At 35.3% G+C, this 17996-nt stretch overlaps 2 protein-coding genes across 4 annotated transcripts; one reads left to right on the top strand and one right to left on the bottom strand.

Annotated features, from left to right (window-relative positions):
* Nucleotides 1-9126: 9126 nt before the first annotated feature.
* LOC133843427 (uncharacterized) lies at nt 9127-10396 on the top strand. Of its 2 annotated transcripts, none has more exons than XM_062276964.1 (2): nt 9127-9174; nt 10025-10396. In XM_062276964.1, coding segments are annotated over exons 1-2 (240 nt in total). In that variant the 5' UTR covers nt 9127-9173; the 3' UTR covers nt 10264-10396. The 2 variants fall into 2 exon arrangements, with proteins under 2 accessions (XP_062132948.1, XP_062132947.1); XM_062276963.1 differs by lacking the exon at nt 9127-9174 and adding an exon at nt 9628-9936 and having other exon boundaries at nt 10001-10395.
* Nucleotides 10397-11550: 1154 nt separating this feature from the next.
* LOC133843113 (calcium channel flower) lies at nt 11551-16900 on the bottom strand. 2 transcript variants are annotated; one of them, XM_062276522.1, is made up of 5 exons: nt 16744-16899; nt 16380-16506; nt 14223-14430; nt 14046-14153; nt 11551-11780 (listed from the first exon to the last, which is right to left on the bottom strand). In XM_062276522.1, the coding sequence occupies exons 1-5, from the start codon at nt 16744-16746 to the stop codon at nt 11633-11635; spliced, it is 594 nt and encodes a 197-aa protein (XP_062132506.1). In that variant the 5' UTR covers nt 16747-16899; the 3' UTR covers nt 11551-11632. The 2 variants fall into 2 exon arrangements, with proteins under 2 accessions (XP_062132506.1, XP_062132507.1); XM_062276523.1 differs by lacking the exon at nt 11551-11780 and adding an exon at nt 13400-13801 and having other exon boundaries at nt 16744-16900.
* Nucleotides 16901-17996: the final 1096 nt, after the last annotated feature.

The raw sequence follows: 17996 nt of genomic DNA, 5'->3' as shown, positions 1-17996 counted from the left end.
TCAACAGGTGGAGAACCCTAAACAGCTGTAAACTCGCCGATCTCTGAACTCGGAACATTTCTTTGTCATCTTTCGTTCCAGGTAAAGTGCATATATAAAATAAAAAATTGTATTTTGAATCCCGATTCTGTGAATTTCTGTTATTACTACCCTTTATGGACGAGATGCTTATCTAGTTGGATTTGTCTCTCATCTTTTTTGTTTTCTTTACGAACATCGTAAAGAACATAATAAAATTTTATTAATAAACGCAAGCGCCTGTCAAAATCTAATGGATAATGGATTTTGATACCGACTGCCTAGAGGTTAGAAGGGTATTATAGTTTAGTGGTTAAACGGCGAGGTATAATTATTATCAAAGATCTATGTAAGTAGATCTCAAAGAATTTATTCTAGAAACAATTGTTGTTGCAAAAATGAAGTTAACTTGAATCCAACGGAATGTGTTTTGGTATTGAATATACTAGAAGAATATTTAAATACTGAGTACAGGTATACCAAGGTTGATCATACAAAAATATACTTGAATGTTTGTGGAAGACCGCGATTAAAATCTGTCGACTAACAATTTAAGGATTGCTTTTGGATGGTTAAATGAAAACGCATTTGTGAGTAACTGCTCAAGGCAGCTGAAGATGCAGATGTCCAGCTGTTGTATTAAAAATCAAAGAAACCTCAAGGATAATTTGTTATAAGAGACAAATATTATTACAACTTAAATTCCGAGGATCGAATTTCAGTTAAAATTGTAATATGTTAGTTTTAGCTGCTATAAAAACCATACTTAAAAAGCATGATAATTCATTTTACAACTTTAATAATTAAATCACTATTCCTTGCTGGAATACATACATTAATGTTATGCCTTGCTCCCTTTGAATATTAATAAAACTTGTATATAATCACTTAGTAAGCTGCTTGCATTATATAAATTATTGCCACTAGCATTTCACCCCACAGAATCGATGAACCAATTAAAATTAATTTTATTCAATCGAAACCAAATCCCAGTTGGGTCTTCACTTATTCTTTTGTGCTCCAACAACGTCTGCTCTCCACCTTCGGATGCTTTTCATTGTCTACTGCGTCGACGTCGACTTCTGTCGCTTAAGGAGCGATTATTTAATTTCAGCTATTAATGCTGTGACTCCCCAGTTGCCAGTTGCCAGTTGTCAGGCTCCAAGCTTCACACAGCTCCACATCTTCCCAGTTAGTCAATGCTTATTGATGTTTAGTTGCTGTTGTTGCCGTTTGTTGAGCTCCTGCTTCGGCTCCATCTCCTGCTCCAGCTTTAGCTTCAGCTCCGGTTCTCGCTCCATCTCCGTGCAGCTCTGTGGCATTATTTCACTTGCGTTTCCACTTTTAGCTTTGTTTACTTTTACGCTTGCCGCACAAAAGCCCCAAAGCCCCAGCACCATAAGCAAACCCTTGGCCGCAGCCAGTCGATCCACATAAACCCAGGCACCACATAGAATTGAACAAGCCGCACTATGTTTGGGTATTTGTATTTCGTGTTTTATACCCTGTAATTAAGCAAAGGGACTGACTAAAGAGAATTTGAATGGGATTATCTGTGTAGCAAGAGTTTTTAATGAATGAAGTGTCTCGTAGATGTAAATAATCACTCTCTTTTTAAACTATTTAATTTATTTGTAAACAACTCTTTAAAATATTTAAAATAAATAATTATTTTTCATTCACAATAAATTTAAGTTTAAGCTAAATTATTCTCAACTATTTCAATTCAATTTGAAATACAAAATATTCAAAATATTCAAATTTTATAACAATTTTTTGATTAATTATTTAACTTACTACAGGGTATTTGAATAGTTGCTTCCTTTTGTTGATTACTTGCCAACTTGTTTGGTATTTGTATTTGGTGTTTTTCTTATGCCTTTTGCGTTTCTTTATTTCATTTTTTTGTTGTTGCCGTTGTTGTTGTTGTGTATCCTGCTCCACTGCGATTCCCTTGACAATGCAATAAATTGCGCAAAAATTGGAAAAATAGAATTTTAGCCACACCACAACGCAACGGCAGTAACGACAACGACAACAACAACAACGACAACAAAAACAACGACAACATCAACAGCAATAACAACAACGTCAACGAGTCCTTTGGCTTTGTGGGTGGCTCACGCAATGCGCCCAATATAGCGATTCGTTTCTCCTTTGCCGCTTTGGCGGTATCCCAAATAACACCGACAACAACTACAACAACAACAACAAATAACAGTAACAACAACAAGAACAACAACAACAGCGGAAATCAAGTGCTAAGCTTCCCACAACGCAATCAATTGATTTCTATTGTTTTGTTAAAATGTCGTGGCGGGTCCCCAACCAGTAAGGTCCTTCCTCCTACTCCCTCCCCTCACTTTATTCAATATTTTGTTCTATTTGCCGTTGTTTTCTCTTTCTCTCGTCCTCATGCTCCCCACCCAACTTCCTTGTCCCCTTTACACACTATGGTATTTTTATATAAATTGCTTTGTTGTGGTCTTTATTGAAATTTTTGAGGTTACTTTTGTGATTGTTGCTTTTTTGGCCAGCTTCCAGTTCTCATCTATCCCATCCCCAAGCTCCAAAATAAAAAAAAAAGACTCCAAAGAGCAGAAAACAACAAAAAATAACAACAACAACAACAACAACCTGATCCTAAATAAAACTGTGCATTATTTTTGTTTATTTGTTGATTTTACTTCGACGTCTGTCGCCCATTTTTGCATTTTATTTTTATGGCCTTTTCTTTTTTTTTTCTGCCGTTGTTGTTTTCTGTTTATTTTGCTGAAATATTCATGAGTTACGTTTTCAGTAAATGAAAAACGTTCTTCGGGGATTTATTGTATAGTCAGTCTCTCACCGGACCTATGAATGCTTGATAATTTATAGTGTTCGCCTTTCCGGCAAATATACGAGTATGAAATGCATATTTTGTCTATGGCAACATTTAACGAGTTACAAATGAATACGAGCATAACAAAAACTACGATTGAATAAAAACATTTGCAATTGGGTAAACTCTTTAAATCGTATTTTTCAAGTGATTGCAATTTGAATTGACAAGTGGAAAAAAATTCATTAGGAATACATTGAGATAATATGAAAAATATGCAAATCCCTTTGTTGATTTTTTTAGATATATTTAAACTAAGTGCATAAACAATGGCTAGTTTTTACATTTTTAAGTGATCAAGTATTTGGGAAATTAATTGAGATTAAATATTAAACAAGCCAGAAATAAAAATGATATACTAATTTTTAAATGCTTTAATTCTAGAGAATATTTTGTAATTGTTTTACTACAACGATTTCCACATTTTCTACATATTCAGGAAAACTGAACAATTCCGTTGATATAGACATCAGACTCCTAGTATGTTAGATAATAGAACAATGATAAATTCTATAGAATCTAAAGAATCAACAGAGTAGATGATGATCAACAATTCAATTTTTCTAAATAGAGAGCTGGACGTTCTTCTCCTCAGTTTGTGTGTTTTGGGTAACTCCTCATAAAGATGCAACATTACAACGATTAAGAAAATAAAGAAGATATCTTCTGCTTTGATTCAGCTGAAAACAGCGAGACAAATGCTGAAAGAGAAGCAAAGAAAAGAAGAGAAAAATGTCATGATTATGGCAAATTTTCGGTGCCTTTTGTGGGCAAGAATCACAAAAAGAATTGCGCTTTTGAGCGATGTCCCTACATATAGTATAGAATACAATACGGGGAGGACAATAATCGACTGCTAAATCTCAAATGTCATGGCAACTTGCAAAGGAGGATGATGCTCTTTTATGATTCATCCTCTCCAGGGGGTTCGTCAGCAGTAGGTAGATGATGTCGATCTCTAAACTGTAGGCAGGTTTCACAAATTAGAGGCTGCCTGGCGTGCACCAAAAATGTCGTAGCACTCGCCAGGGGCGGTCTACGGTTCCTTGTGCCTTGTGTCCTGTGTCCTGCGTCCTAGGGTCCGGCATGCGTTTTATCTCTGTGACCAGTTTTATGGTTGACGCGAGCATCTTGCGATTTGACTTTGTGCTACATTGTCCTGCCGGCAGCTGCGTTTGATATCCTTGTATGCTGACGTCTCACTCGCAATCCTACTGACAGCTTCCCTGGTAGCATTTCCCTGAAACCCAAAAGAGACAAAAAAAAAACGACAAATGTACGAAAAGAAGACAAATCCAAATGGAACCTTTTGCGTAATGTTTTCTACTTTTCGTTGCTGTAGGTGCTTGCTAATTGGCTTATTGTCAGTGTTTGATAAGATTAGCTACAGCTGCTGCTACTGTTACTGTTGTTACTGCCACCATTCCTACTTTCCCCGAGACTCATTCTCTCTCTCTCTCCACCTGCCCTATTAATATGCACTCGTTGCCTGACAATTTATAGTTCCATGGAATAAGCGCCATGGCGCGCTTGTTATCCTTTCCTGTGCCCCAAACATTATTTAAATCGTTAAGCAGACAAACAAAATTCCACACCACACACACACACACACACACACATTATCTCAGTCCAATTTCCAATCCCAATCCCAATCTCAAATCTGAATCCCAATGCAGCAGGTCGGACGGCGCCAGGAAGCCAGCCAGCTAACCCAAGCGCATCGAGCTCCTCGTTGTCATAATTTAAATAGCGTCCACGCGTAAGCCGAGGCAAAAATATGGTAAACTATTGTCGGAGCACTTTGTGGCCGTGCTCTCCCTGCTCTGCCTGCTCTGGCTGGTCGGTCATAATTTTCCAGGAAAAACGCATGGAAATGAGCATTAGACAAAAAGGGTTTTTTTCACCCATTTTAACGATTATGCAATGCGCCAGCCACACTCGCTTTTCTCGCTCCTCTTTGGCTCCCCTCACGCATACCAATTCAGCCTTTTTACCTGTTGATAATACACAGCACAAGTTGCCTGGGGATGAGGCCATGAACGAGTGTGGAGGCGGGGGCAGAGACAAGCGACGGGGCCTTGGGGTGCTGCCGGAAGGTTGTGACAATGTTATGCGCTAATTGAGCACAAAAACATTCTTTTGCCCCCCCGTTTTATAGCCATATTGTTGCACTATGCTACAAAACTTGCCACTTACAAATGATACTTCAATTACTCTTAAATATTTTATTTGAAATTATAAAAGAACTTTAAATTATACAATTTTTATAAGTTTAACAATATGTGAAGAGAAAAGAGAAAACTATAAGGTCAATATTTTTAAGATAAACTTTAAAAAACCTAATTAAAGTTTAAAATTTGTTAGATTTGTTTATTTTATACATACTAAATTATATGATTATAATGATTATAATATATGATTATTCCATTCTTTTAATTATGTTTAACATTCGAAAACTACACTGAAACAAATATAATTATTAATATAGATAAATATCTTTGAGATAAATATAATAAATTAATAGTTCAAATTTATATACTTTATAAATAATAATTATTTAAAGTACCTAGTTATTCATTATTAAATTATTAGAGAATTGTTATTCCCATTTAGATATTCTTTTATATATAATAAACTATTTCAATCTCAGTTCATGCAACTTGTAGCAGAGTGTAATGCACTCAATATGCTTGCTGCACGCATTGTTCTTTGCCACACGTGTGCCAACCAAATAAAAAGAGAAGAAGGAAAATTTAAAAAACTTGTTGAAAATTCCCCATATCTCGTTAGCTCCTCTCATTTGCAGCGCCTTATGACAGTTTTATGAGCTCTGCTCCCCCCAACTTCTGCACTCTGCTAGTTTTGTTTTAAATGCAGGCAACAAAAAATTATAATTATGCATAATTTAATTTTATTATAATACGCATTTTCCATATGACATTGTTCGGTATCGAGACATTCTTGGAAGACGCAGCGGAAGCCGCTGGCGACAGGCTGCTCTTCCCCCTTCCCCATTCTCATCCCCTTCCACTCTAACTCCGCTGCACCATTGTATGTGTATGTGTGTGTGTGTGTTGTCATTTTACACAAATTTATGCATTCTTCATTTTTAGTGGTAATTTGATTTTGATTTGGGAATTTTAATTAATAATCATATTTCGGGGCGCCCGATTCTCGTATTGCATTGGTGTTGATACACAACAAGGGAGCCCAGCGAGAGGGAAGCAAGAGAACAGACATGGGCATTGAATACACAAAAATTCAATTCAGCTTAAAATAATAATTTTATGGCATTTAAAACATCTAATTGGGCAGAAAGAGAAACAGTTCTTTACACATCACTAAAAAAAAGCTTTTAGAAGCTCACCCAGGTGTGGCCTGTTTATGAGATTGGTTAGTTTTTAATGGCCTCTATAATGATGAGGGTTATATGAAGCCCGTAATTACCAGACAACTGTTGAAGTTTATTGTTGGAAAATTATGTGATCTATTTTTATGGGATTTGATAATAATAGTATGATATCAAAGATATGTGAGATAAAACTTTCAATCGACAAATGGTTTAGCAGAATTCACTGAGAATTTTCAGTATTTTAGATGATTTTTAGCTTAAAGATAAATAATCAAATTATATGTAATAAAGGAATTGTCAGAAAGGGAAAATGAAGAACTGTTTAAATATTAAATAAGAGGATAGTCGGTGCATAGTCTAAAAATTAGTAGTTTTAATAAAATTTACTAATTCTTGAACTAAATTTTCATGATTCAACAGTTTTTTCAGTTCGAACGAAAAAGAATAGAATTTCTAGGAACTATCGAAGAAATGTGAAATTGCAAACGGAACTCACGTCTTGGATTACAGTAATCTCATCTGGGAGATCAGAAAGACTCAATTAGTGTCCGCTTGGGAGCATCTAAAGAATCCTGGCCACTGGACGGAAATTGGCAAAAAGGATCAATTTTCTGCGAAAGGACTTTTGAAGCGCACACTTTAACGGGATAAGATGCGTTTAAGCAAATGAACACACAAAGGCAACACACAAAGAGTACCAGACGAAAGAGAAGTAATAGAAGTAGTAAAAAATAAAGAATCCAAAACAGGCAGCAAACTCCGTCGGCAGTGCATTGAAGTAGGCCAAACAAAAGAGCAAGGAAAGCACTTGGCCAGGGCCAAAACGGCAAATGGTCAACCGTCTGAAGGAACCACAAAAGGCAAACGGCGGCAGCTGGCGAAAGATGACCGGACAAAAGATTAATAAGAGCTGAGATGGGCTCAAAGTGGCAACAAAAGGGAGCCTGCTAAAAGGAGCAAAGACGGAAGCAGCTCCTCTCTTGCAATCTTAATTCCGTTTAGCAAATAATTTCGAATCGATGCGTATAAAGCGCATCGAATTCGATCAATGTGCAACCCAGCTGCATGTCTAAACATGTTGTATCCTGTTGCGTGCCGCACGCTGCCCGTCTCCCGCTAAGGACTCGAATGCATCTCAGTTCGTCTCGGTGTTTAGTGAACAATTTCATGGCAGTCGCAAAATGTTAACAGCTCACTTCTTTCCTTTTGCATTTCGCCGCCTGTTGACACTTTCAGCTGTCCTGTGAAACACCGCCCGTTGTCACCAGCAGTGTCCTTTGGTGCTAATATGCTAAGCAGCAGGTTGCCAAAAAAAAAAGAAGAAAAACTAAAAACAACTTGAAAAGAAACTCGTGCTGTCATCAGTGTTTCACTCCTACTGCGAATTTAGCCAGAAAAAAATTTGAAAGTGCCGACGCAACTGTGGGAAAGTCTCGCTGACGCTTCCTTGATCCCGAATCCAACTCAAAACACTTGACCCACATCCCAACGATATCAACAATCTAATCAAAACAATGCGCATACCCTCGCATCAAATTGCGCCGCCTGTAATCGCTACCGCAGAGGATCAGTTGAAGATCTATCACAAAGGACAAGCGATTTTATGCTACATTAAATATTATCAAAAGCAAAATAAACCATATGAAAGCATTAGATAAGTGGCATCTGCCCAGACCCAAATCAAATGTGGGTATCAATAACGTTTTAGTTAGGGTTTTCAAATCAAGATATTTTGAATGAGGAAACCCACAAAAAACATACAACAATTGCTTATTCATTTTCAGAGTAGGCTTTTTAATTTCTATAAAAGTAAAATACTTTATTTGAACATATTGAATTTATAGCAAGCCTTGACTTTTTATAATGGGGCGCCCAGGTAAAATCATAAACAACCACAGAATAAGGATAACCAATTCAATTTGTGGGCATACGAAAAGTTGCGATATAATTATGTGTTTTTAAATGATGCAATTTCAATTTATCACTAACGATCAATATAATCAGAAAGCGAAGCGCGGGTTGCATGAATTGCCTTGAGTCTTGCATCTTTGTCACAACGATAATATATCTACCAGATATTATTGTCATCTGCAATGCCTGGATAGATGCGTAGGAAGAAGGAATTAAAGAAATCGCATAAATGATTGAAAGAAAGCCAAAACGAACAAGTAAGAAAGTTACAGTCGAGTGTGCTCGACTGTGAGATACCCGCTACCCATTTTTAATAAAGGCAAAATATTGCGGTATCATTTTCAAAATATACCGAAAATACTAAAAAAAATACTAAAAATATACCAAATGGTATGTTTGGTATATCGATACAGCACACCATTCAAAATATACCATAGACGGCGCAATGTGCCAGATTGTCACCCAAAGCAACTAAGAGCCCTAGTAAGTGGGCGTTTTTGCCCATACAAAAGTATTTCTTTAATAACTTCCACAATTTTTATCTGATCGCAACCAAATTTTCAGGAATCATAACTACTACAGTAATTATTGTATATACCAAAATTCGTAGCTCTAGCTTTAAAATTACACTTGTTATTCGATTTTTTTGATTTGCGGGGGCGGAAGTGGGCGTGGCAAAAATTTGAAACAAACTTGATCTGCGTGCAAACATAACAAATGCTGTCGAAAAAAAATTATAGCTCTATCTCTTATAGTCTCTGAGATCTAGGTGTTCATACGGACGGACGGACAGACACACAGACGGACAGACGGACAGACGGACATGGCTATATCGTCTCGGCTGTTGACGCTGATCAAGAATATATATACTTTATAGGGTCGGAGATGCCTCCTTCTACCTGTTACATACATTTCCTGCCGGCACAAAGTTATAATACCCTTCTACCCTATGGGTAGCAGGTATAAAAATTATCGTTTTACTATTGTGGAGTTAGTCAATAACAGCCAAGAAGTATGCAACAGTTAATTTTGGATGTTCTTCAAACGCTCTGCCTGAAAGTATGCTACAAATATTTTGTGTGTTTAGCCTAAATTCCACTTCATTTTCGAATTTTCGAAAACCACAAGCCAATTTCATTTTGTGTATTACTTGCGCTTATTTGCAATATCCTATGTTTAAATTTTACTTGCAAAATCATTAAATAGCTAACTATTAGCTATGCGCTATGTATATTAAATTCGAATTATTAATAATTAGTTATATGGGACTAGCTAGCAAAATTTTGTTTCACATCTTTAGGTTTATTTTCTATATAAATATATATATACAAATATAGTATATATATTATATACACACATACATATAAGGAATTTATTTATAGAGTAGTCAAAAGTAAAATGACCTTGCCACATACTTTACCTAATACTTCAAAAAAAATCTGATGCAATTTGAAACAGACATTGCGGAGATAACGCGTAACAAACAATTTTAGTATAAAGTATTCATAACACATGTCGAAAATCCTTCAATGAAATTAAGTTCTTTGAGACAGGTAAGACTAACTGACCCACATTTAACGATAGTAACCTCATTACGTTGGCCCAAAATTTGAGTAGAGTCAAATATTTGCTCAGTTGTCTAAAATTTGCGATAATCTCTTAAGTAGTGCTTAGTATAAAAAGAGCAGTTAGTTGTTCAGTTAGCATTATAATCACTTGCATCTATAATTAATTATCAATATGTTTTCCAACAAATTTCTGATTATGAGCTTCGGTGAGTTACAAGGATATGGTGAATACTTATAGAGGAGCTTCTAACAGCACACACATTTTTGCAGCTCTTTTCGCCGTGATCATTGCAGTGTCTGGTGCGGAAATCAGCGATCGTCGCTACCGCTGGCCTAACTCTAATGAACAGGAGGCTGACGAGAAGGAGACCGATGAAGATGATGAGGAAGATGACGAGGATACTGCCGATGGTAATAGCCAAGAAGAAGAACAACAAGATGATGATGATAATGGTGATGAAAGCCAGGAAGATGCCGAAAATGATGACGACAATGAGAATAATGCTGAAGAAGAGAGCGAGGAGAATGCTTAAATCAAACTTCACAAAATTTCACAAAATTCCATTTAAAATGTTATCCATCATTTAAAGCTGCATAAGTTACAAAAAAATAGCAAACTATAGAGTTAAAGCCGTTAAAATATTTTTAAATACTTGAAATAAATATTGTTGAAATCAAATCACAACAAATGGTTTTAATACAATAACATATTTATAGTTAATTTCAAGCCTTATAAATTTTTTCCGCAAACACTATATGTTGACTATTACCAAAAAAAAAAACTTTTGAACTTTTGATAAATTTGAAAAGGAGCTTGCTGATAAAGCTGTTGTTGAAAAAAACATGAGAGGCCGACAATTACTTTAAGTTTTGATTAGAATAAATGCGTTCCAATAGATAACGAAATCTAGGGCAATGGAACTAATTTAAGAATATTGTTCAAGAATGTCCCTGACATTTGCAATGTTTAATTTTCAAATATAATTAACAATATTTTTAAAGTTTAGTTATCATAATCTTCCTATAAAATATCTATCAAGCTTATCCGCAGCATAGTGTGTGATTAGAATTGGATTGAAACATTATTAATTTCTCGAAGTTTTTAATTTGTAAGTTTCCTATTCTGCATGATCCGATTCGTGATCCGCAGTAGCGAAAGCTGTCAATAATTAAGTTTAGTGATGATTGCTAACCAACATTATTGTTATTACTTGTATAATAAATTTTATTTAACATAATTTAATTTATGCATAATAATTCAATTTCATTATGGTTTACATACATTTATTTATTTATATTTTAATAAGTAATTGTATTATGCATTTAAATATATTTTAGGTATATTTAAACTATGACTAAAAGTAAACTTCACATAATTATGCCTTCGTTCAATAATTTAAGTTAATTATGCTCAATTCAATTACATACTTGCTTTACTAAATTTTAAACATGTTTATTTTTATTTGATTGTGTTAGACGAGGAAACCAAAGTTGGAATGAATACACAGCAAAAACAAAAATTAGAAACAGAAAACGCTAAAACATTTAACACAATTAACTTTTACAATTACTAGACGGTTCTTTAAAAAGAGCTTTCTCTGAGGTTCGCCTCTCTGCCTTATCATTTTTTCATCAACATTGTCGATGCCTCTACACCGCGAGAGATCCTAACATAATTGCGACGCAGTTTGATGATAAGGTTTGGTCGCCAAACAAATAAATTGCACACGTTCGTTCTTCTATATAATTAGGCATTTCTTTTCCGTTGATTCTGTTTTCACTTTGCTGTTCCTGTTATTGTTATTGTTGCTGTAGGTGCCTTTTATGCGTTGCGTTGCGTTTTGAGTCTTGTTTTCTCATCGCACATTCCCAGCCACGTTGCACGATCCGCTGATCCCTTCATCACACATTGCTGTCCGTGCCCACGGCTCCGGTGAAAGAGAACGGCTGCGCATTGTTCACAATGCCCGCCCGATCGTTCGTCGTGGACGCAGCATTTCCACCGTATCCTGTTTGCTGTGCCGCCGCACGCATATCATCAGCGGAAGCTCTAAACAAGTAAGATAATAAATAATTAGTTAATAGCAAATGAAGGCTATACAAGTACTGATAAAGATAATACTGGGAATAAAAGACAAAATTAATAGATCACTAAAAAGTTTGTGTGCGAACAAAGGAATCGTGCATTGCCAAGGTCCAGTCGAAAGAACAGAAATTCCAATTGTACAATTGGTAAAGATTATTCAAATAACACTGGGTTTGGAGGTCTAACTATTAAAGGAAAAAAGAGGCGAAAAACTCAACAAGTCTAATTGAAAATCCAATTTCAAATGGAGATCGGATTCAAACTACATAAAAGGAAATCAAAAATGGAATACTTAAATTATCGATCGAGTTAGCTACGCAACTATTAAAGGAAAAACTATGCACTACAGAATTAAACAATCAGTTTGGGCTAGTTGACAACATAATAATTTTTGATTGCCTGGATGTTAGCGTACTTCTTGCTGTTGCTGTTGTTCTTGGTGTAGTTGTTGTTGTTGTTGTTGTAGTTGGCTTTTTTGCTGCATACTGGACTGTTCTGGGGCAGTTTGGCATTTACAATTCATTAGCATTTAAGTATATATTTAAATTGAAGCATTTCATTCATTTAAGATAACCAAATATTTGATTGAGTGATAATTTTTAGTGTTGCGTTCGATATGAAATCAATATACATTATTTTTAACTATGTAATTTGAACTAGTTTTGCAAGCTAGGACTCTTCTCTGGCTACCAGTAACACGTTATCATATTGAGATTATGCAAGTAGTATTTATTAAGAGATAGAGAGCAAGCCACATTGGATGCCAATATGGATCCACTAGGATGCTGAGTTGTTTTTTCTTTTTCTTCTTTTAGATAATGTGTTGCGAGTATTGTTTTGCTGCGAGTTACTATTTAGGCATAACAAAAACTTAAACTTAATATAACTAATATAAAATAAATACATATGCTCTAAATTGTAGGGAATGTGTCTCTGTGTAAGGCCAAAGCTTTAGTGAGATTACGTCTGAGAACTGATTTGTTTACAATATTTAGAAGTCAATTATGAACAATTCAGGTATACATTAATAGCTCGAAATATACATATATATTGTGTATATTATGATATGAAAGCTAAACGAAACATTTAACATTTGAATTTGATTGGCATTCAAGCAATGCATAATATCAAGTTAATAGTTTCCAATTATAGTTGTACAATTATTGCTCAACGATTCATAAATTTACTTTTAATTTGCATTTGTGTGGAAGCTGCTCATCATTCGTTACTTTAGGTTTGTTTTCTAGTGTTGATTTGATTTGTTTTTTGTTATCAATAGAATTTTCTCACTAAAAAATAAACTTTACATATATTTATATATATTTAGTATATATACATATGTAAATTATTATATGTATTTATGCATATGTATGTTTAGTATATTTAACTGTACTTTTAACAACACCGTCGCACTCGACAAAAGACATTTAAAAATGGAGAAATGCAACTACATGCAAAGGACGACAAATGACCAAACAACATTTTGCAAACATTGTGTTTAGTAACAATTATGAAAAGTTTCCTTTCGTTTTCTTTTGTTTTTCATTTTCAAATTGGTGGGGTGTTTTTTGTATTATTTATGATGTTTTTTTTTTATTGTTTTTGGTTTTTGTTTTTCACTTTCAATTGGAACGAACACTAAAAGCTATGCGCCATAAAATATTTGTTACTCAATATTTCATCATGATATTTCTTTGTCTAATTGCCATTGTATTTGTTTTAGGTTTTCTTTTCTTTGCGTTTTTGGGGTGTTTGTGTGAGTATCTGCAGTGAAGGTGTTTTTGTGTTTATGTCTGTGTTGGAATTGTTAATTGGTTTTGGCAGTTTATGCATTTAATTGGCGTGTTTATGTTGGACGCCAAACATCGGGGTCTTCCATGAGTGTGATATGTTGATCGCCGCCCATTTGCATTTGGCCGCCCGCCTGGTCGCCTCCCATTTGTGTGGGCGATGTGGCCGCAGCAGCCATGTCCTCGCGCGAAGCTCTAATGTTATGCATATATTGATATTTCGTGTTTTTGGTCGATTTAATTATGTGTTAGATAACATTAGTTAGAATTGTAAGCGTAATCACAGCGCAAGCACGTCAAGGAATAGAGAAAACATTGGTTTCGATTAGCATTTAGTGCCTTCTCCTCCTCTTATCATCTTCACTCTTTACACGATAACAGACTAAGAGACTAGCCAACTAATTTTGTTTACAGCTTACAGCTTGCTAACAATACTCACTTCTTGCCTAACGCCATCATGCCGTATACGGCTCCAGTTGCGAAGATTAAGCCGCTGCCAAAGAGACTCGCCAAGCCGAAGCACATGAAAATGGGCGGCACAGCCAATCTATGGACAAAAAGAGATAGTAATTAAATGGAGTGCACAACGCAAAAAGAAACTGTGTGTGTTACTTACGCGCAGTAGAGACCCGCTCGGAAGTACATTGGCTTGGTCTCCACCTTACCCGCCAACTGATCGACCTGCTCGATGCAGGGAAAGCAACAAGGCGCTTCCAGCGCCATCACTATAAACCCGGCCACCATTTGAATGATGCCAGCGACCAGGCATGATACATTCAGTGTGAGAATCGAGACGACGTTCCACAGACCGAAGAGTATGGCAACTGCAAAAGAAAAGGTCAATTAATAAGTGATAATACAGATTGAAATCAGAGAGTTTAAAACGTAAATGAAATCACATTTTAAGACTGAATGTTTGTAATTTTTTATAGAAAAGAAATAAAGCGCAAGCAAACCACCCACAACATAATCAAATAAGGGGCGTTATTTTCAGCTTTCTCAACATACAAAACCAACATAACTAATGCATAAATTATCTATTTAACGATTAATTATATACATATGTATATAACTTCAATCAGTGCCAACTAAAAACGCCTACCACATTTGGCCTCATTATTGCACGCAATTTTTTAACATGTCGAGCGTAATCTAATCGTTGGAAACTGACTCATCCAACTGCTAAATTCGCTACAAGGTTGAATTCTTTTATTTTCTACAAAAAAAAAGAAAAATAATTTAACAAAGAGAAAGAATAATAAAATACATTATAAAAGTACTATGCGGAGAGCAGAGAAGCGTGACAAAACCAGCAAAAGCACTTGTTCAAATTGGAGCATTGCGGTGATCTGACAACTGGACAAATAAATAGAGAATAAAGAACTCATTGTCACCGACTATCTGTCCGTCCGTCTGTCTGTCTGTCTGTCTTCTAGTTGCTATAAGCTAACGATCTATACCGATGAGGTAAATGATACTATATTCAAGCACATGCCTACGAAATTATAATATTTAAATATTTTATCAGCTGAAAGCGTAGTGCGAGCTTAAATTCGACTGATAACAATTGTAACAACTAAGCAAACGAATGCCTTAATGTGTTAATTAAGTCACTTGACTTCGTAGATAATTCTAGAATTTAGAGATTTATGATTTCCATAATTATAACCTAGGGTATTATGAAACTGTAATCTTAAAAGATAAACAATTGAAAAGCGAACTCGTTCTGCCGGTAAACTGATCTCATTTTTGAGGTTATTGCGGTTCCGATCTGAACTCAACAAATGCTATTATTATTCATAATCAGCATTTTAGTGTATGCAAAAAATAAATAAAAACCGGTTTAAGGAAGCCGCAACAATGATTTGCTTAAATTTGAATTAGTTATCATGAAACATACCGCAGTGATTCGTTGAACTCATTGGAAAAATGATTGTTTTCTCATTTTTCTTTTTATAACTTTTCTGATTACGAAAGTAAGTTGCAAATAAAATTATGTGTCATTGACCTTTTTCTTATTTTACATAAAGCGGAACTCATAAAAGGTACAAATAACATATAGTATAGTATATTTCCTATTGAGTTGCAATGTTGGAGAGGCAGGGAGGAGGAAGGAAGTGCGGTTTGAATGTCATGGCAACTCTGGGTGGGAAATAAAGAAAACACAATAAAGTATTACGCAAAATAACAGCACACTGAGAGAGAGAACCAAAAAGAGAGAGAGAGAGCGATTGTGGGTGGGAAAGTGCAAATAGAGCGTAAATGTTGCTGATAAAATAAAAATAAATAACAATAAAAAAAGAGCCATGCAAATTTAATGACAATTTAATGTGCAAGGAAAACAAAGAATTCAGAAACGCTACAAAGGCAACAAAAGTTATGCATTCTGTGTGTATGTGTGCATATAAAGGGCACACATATCGACACATACAGACAAACATTTCTGTATCCTTTTGTCTTTATCAATGTCAGGTCGAAGAGCGAGCGAGCGAGTGTGCGTGCTATGAGTGTTGTGTCGGGCGTGTGAGTGTTGGGGGTGGCACACACACACACATTTACATGAACACGCGCGCACAGACAACAACACAAACACCAGCGCATATGTATACACTCACACACACATACACATTGACACGACGCTTTGAATAGATAACATGCAAGGCCCATTAGAATAATAAAAAATCGATGCAACTAACAGTTGTAAATGCTGTTCTTGCCATTTGTTGTTGCTTGTTACTGTTACTGTTTTTGTTTTTGGGTTTTCAATACTCACAGAAAGAAGCAACGATGCCCAGCACTCGACTGCCATATTTGAGATACCAGGGCGCTTCAGGACCGCCAGCAGGATCCGGTTGTTGATTGGGTCGCGCCAGCAGCCCCGTAATCTTTTCCGCAAGCGACTGCACACATAAGAACAATGCAATTGATATGGTGATTAATCATAGTCAGTATTATGCATTTGAGAAAATCGACAAATTCGGCATGCAGTTTTCGTTTTTTTGTGACGCGGCCGCTTCACACATACACATACACGCACAAAAACACCTTTGCACACATGTACAATTCACGTCAGCAAAAACTTTGGCCGCGTTCAAGTTTTGCGATTTGCATCGCAATGCACACACACTTTTACATACCATTTTGTTAAGCAACTATTTAAACTTAAATTATATTTATTGAAACACAAATTTAGCAATTTTATGCTCTTTGTTTGACCAACGAAAAAACGCAGAAGAGAATGAAATGCAGAATAAAACAGATAACTCAAGACAATCGACTCGTCGTTTATTTAGCGTTGCCACCTTTCAACACATACACCTCAATAAACTGTCGTGCTCCTCTCTTTACAAATAAAAATGCTCCTCATGGAGACAGTAAGAATAAATTTAAATTTAACATAACTTTTAACAGTTTAACGTATTTTCAATGGATTATCATTTGCTAACATTGAAAAAATGTTTAAATATTTTCTGAAAAACATTACCCACTTCTCAGTTGTTGGTTGTAAAGAAAAACACAATTTCTGTTGCTGGTTCTCGGGAGTACAAAATAAAATTTGAACAGTTTTATTGCCGGTTTTTTTTCCTTTTTTTGAAAAATATTGCCATTGATTTTTGGGTTGCACATAAAATGAATAGACGGGAATTTGGTAATTAAGGGAGGGGATTCAGATAACTATATTATGAGTAATTTTGTATTTTAACGTTGCGTTGTTCTCGTTTTCGTTAACTTTTTTCGGTTCGGTTTTAATTTTTGTGGTCTACAATTTGCCATTCGTTTTTTGTTATATTTTAATTGTATTGGACGTTGTTTTTAATCGACAAAATTTGATGTAATTGCAAAGGCAAAGTAAAAAGGTCGGTATTGAATGGGCATATGATCTAGACTTAGTCTACGGCAAGTGTAGAGTTTCAAGAGTTGGAATATGTCTCTCAAATGTTTTGAGTTTTAAGTGTGTAGACTTTAAAGTTTAAACTATTATTGTATGGGGGTCCAAGTAGTTCACAAATTTATCGGATTGGTTTGCTTAAATATTAACTTAAATGTTGTTTTTAGCTGTTCTTGTTGTTTTGAGTTTAACTGAACGTTAACTACAGTTCACTATTTGCTATGTCTATTGATTTTGAATTTGAGAAACATAAATTAAGATTAAGTAGATTTGAATGTGGAATAGTGGGGTAGATTTACTCGTAGTATGGTTAAAAGCCGTCGCTTTCCATGTTGCACATAATCGGCATAAACATAATCATAAATGTAATTTTCTCTGTAGTTAATACAATTTATAAATTTTCGTTGCGATTTCTTTTTCATATTGTTGTTGTTGTAAAAGTGGTTTCTATTGTTTAATATTTGATATTCATTGCAATTTGACGATGGTCGGTCTATTTGT

The sequence above is a fragment of the Drosophila sulfurigaster genome, chromosome 3, assembly GCF_023558435.1.
Source record: "Drosophila sulfurigaster albostrigata strain 15112-1811.04 chromosome 3, ASM2355843v2, whole genome shotgun sequence".
NCBI classification, from domain to species: Eukaryota; Metazoa; Arthropoda; class Insecta; order Diptera; family Drosophilidae; genus Drosophila; species Drosophila sulfurigaster.
This window is presented reverse-complemented; position numbering and strand designations above follow the sequence as displayed.

What these genes read in the sequence shown, in the direction of transcription:
- LOC133843427 (XM_062276963.1), top strand. Translation starts at nt 9,903, where the DNA reads ATGTTTTCCAACAAATTTCTGATTATGAGCTTCG. An exon ending in ATTTCTGATTATGAGCTTCG is followed by an intron (nt 9,937 to 10,000) that starts GTGAGTTACAAG and finishes ACATTTTTGCAG; the next exon opens with CTCTTTTCGCCGTGATCATT.
- LOC133843113 (XM_062276522.1), bottom strand. An exon ending in GGGCATCGTTGCTTCTTTCT is followed by an intron (nt 14,431 to 16,379) that starts GTGAGTATTGAA and finishes TTTCTTTTGCAG; the next exon opens with TTGCCATACTCTTCGGTCTG. An exon ending in ATGATGGCGTTAGGCAAGAA is followed by an intron (nt 11,781 to 14,045) that starts GTGAGTATTGTT and finishes TTACTTGTTTAG; the next exon opens with AGCTTCCGCTGATGATATGC.